A 2,414-nucleotide genomic window follows, 5' to 3' on the forward strand; every position below is an offset into this window, starting at 1 on the left:
AGAGAGAGAGAGAGAGAGAGAGAGAGACTAGAATGAGATTTACAGTATCTGTTATTTTCACAGAAACTGACAGTGACCTTGATCCCAGGACCAAAGATGACTTCTTAAAATGTGAGTCACTAACAAACACAATGACACACACTAAATCTCTGCTTACATAACGCATAGCTCATACTATGGGGCTTATCCCCTTCCTTCCTCAAAAACAGAAGCTTGATTGCATGGCATCTGTAAATCTTGCATTCATGAGCTTTTAACTCTTAAATACGATGTATCCGACACGGCCTGAACTCGGCATAGCACAAATACGAACTTGTGCGCAATTAAAAATTCATAACTCCTATTTTCTCCCATCAGATTTCCATCTGTTCACTCTGGATTCAAACACTGCACACAAACACCTCTATTTCTATGACCTGCGATCGGTGGAGTTTAATCACCACGTCCAGACGTATCCTGACCATCCAGACAGATTTGACGTCTATCCGCAGGTGTTGTGTAGAGAGAGTGTGAGTGGACGCTGTTACTGGGAGGTTGTGTGGAGTGGGACTGAGTTTTGTAGCGGTGTGAATATATCAGTGTCGTACAGGAGCATCAGCAGGAAGAGATCTGGTCACGAGTGTTTCTTTGGATATAATGATCAGTCCTGGAGTTTGTCCTGCTCTCACTCCAGTTTCTCTTTTTGGCACAATAACAAAAAAACTGACCTCCCTGTTCCCTCCAGCCGCAGTAGAATAGGAGTGTATGTGGACCACGGAGCAGGAACCCTGTCCTTCTACAGCGTCTCTGACTCAATGAGCCTCATCCACACAGTCCAGACCACATTCACCCAGCCGCTCTATCCTGGGTTTTATGTCTGTGGAAGAGTGGATCTCGTTGTTTTAACTGATGATTTTAACTTTTAATACCAATCACGTTGTCGAATTACACGAGTCTTTGAGCTGCATGAAAAATCACGAGATGTTTTAGTTAGGTTAGTTTTTTTTTTATAAACAAAAAAAAGATACACACGATACGTGAGAAAACTGCATCTTTTACCGTTCATCTTCATTCATTCATTCATTCATTCATTCAGTTCATTCATTCAAAGTGTTGAGTAAATGTATTCAAATACTACACACACACACACATTCACACACTCATACTTACATATGTGTTTTTTTTGGACTAAATGGTTTTTAAAAATAAAAAGCAGCGTAGACAAAGTCAATAGAAGGCAAGTCTGCAGCCTTTAACATCCAAAAATGTTGAAGGCTAATGCTTCCGCTTTAGTGGCCGTTTTTTAATGGATTTCAATGGAGTTGATTAAACAGCTTTTTAGAGGAAACTGCTTATCGGCTAATTTTTAACAAGTTTTACACTAAACAGTACTTTTGGATTGAACTCATTTTTATAGTTTGCTATCATATGAGAAGTCACTGACGTTTTAAATTCCTATGGTATCCGTAAGCAGCGACGGAGAGTCTCAGAATTCTGTCTGAAATTCAATGACGTCAAGGTTGTAATGTGATTACGGTTATAAAGGCACATGTGTTACACTTTTACCAATAGTAATACAGACCCCCTCATCTGCCCGTAATGAGATCGTAAGACAATCTCTCGTACAGAATCCCTGCTCCGCCATGTTGCTATCAGCGTTGCCAGATTGTATGGACAATTTACAGCCTAAAAGCCAAAACTTTAACTGTTAAAAAAGTGTGATCGATTACAGTAGAAATAACGGATCTGATTTTGAATGTATGACTGTATTTAGAGATCATAACTTGATAAAACTTGGCTAAAAAACCCATCGCTCGTGAATCATCCCTTGTGATTGGCTGAAACCGCAGCAGGGATGTCAACATCAGCCGCAGTCATCTTGTGTGTTTAGTAACGTCGTGATGACTGATGGCACGCAGCACATGCCCACTTGAGCTCGTATGTGAACCAATAAGCATATACAACACTAATTCTGTCCGGCATTAAATTGCCGATATTAAACCGTTGCTGTCAAACAGTTGCCATGCCAACCTGCTACCATACGCAAAAGCTGTGTCAAAAGGTTAGGCTTTCCTCGGGCTTCATGTGCAAAAAAGTACATACACTTTGCACGGTTTCATTATATGCTACGGATGGGTGAACGAAACTGTATTGAACTGTCACTGTATGCAAATGTATTCCTTCACGCAAGCATATTGTAATAAACTTTTCTGCAAAACCATGCACGTATATATTTTCTCCTGTGTTTAATTAGCGAGTGAGCGATTGTTGCTATTTATTTATTTATTTATCGGGTAAGTCAGTCTTTAAAAAAACCCTCTGTTAAAACTACTCTTTTATTTTGGCCTTTCTCCTTCTGAAGCTGTTTGTTTCCATCCCACAACTGTAATGATTCTCACAAATAATACAACTGTTATTTGAAATCTGGTTGCACT

At 39.7% G+C, this 2,414-nt stretch overlaps 1 protein-coding gene across 1 annotated transcript; it reads left to right on the plus strand.

Moving 5' to 3' along the window:
• The first annotated feature begins 6 nt into the window (after nucleotides 1-6).
• LOC122323290 (stonustoxin subunit alpha-like) lies at nucleotides 7-2,222 on the plus strand. The gene is made up of 2 exons (XM_043217019.1): nucleotides 7-111; nucleotides 358-2,222. The coding sequence occupies exons 1-2, from the start codon at nucleotides 33-35 to the stop codon at nucleotides 903-905; spliced, it is 627 nt and encodes a 208-aa protein (XP_043072954.1). The 5' UTR covers nucleotides 7-32; the 3' UTR covers nucleotides 906-2,222.
• Nucleotides 2,223-2,414: the final 192 nt, after the last annotated feature.

The sequence above is a fragment of the Puntigrus tetrazona genome, chromosome 19, assembly GCF_018831695.1.
Source record: "Puntigrus tetrazona isolate hp1 chromosome 19, ASM1883169v1, whole genome shotgun sequence".
NCBI classification, from domain to species: Eukaryota; Metazoa; Chordata; class Actinopteri; order Cypriniformes; family Cyprinidae; genus Puntigrus; species Puntigrus tetrazona.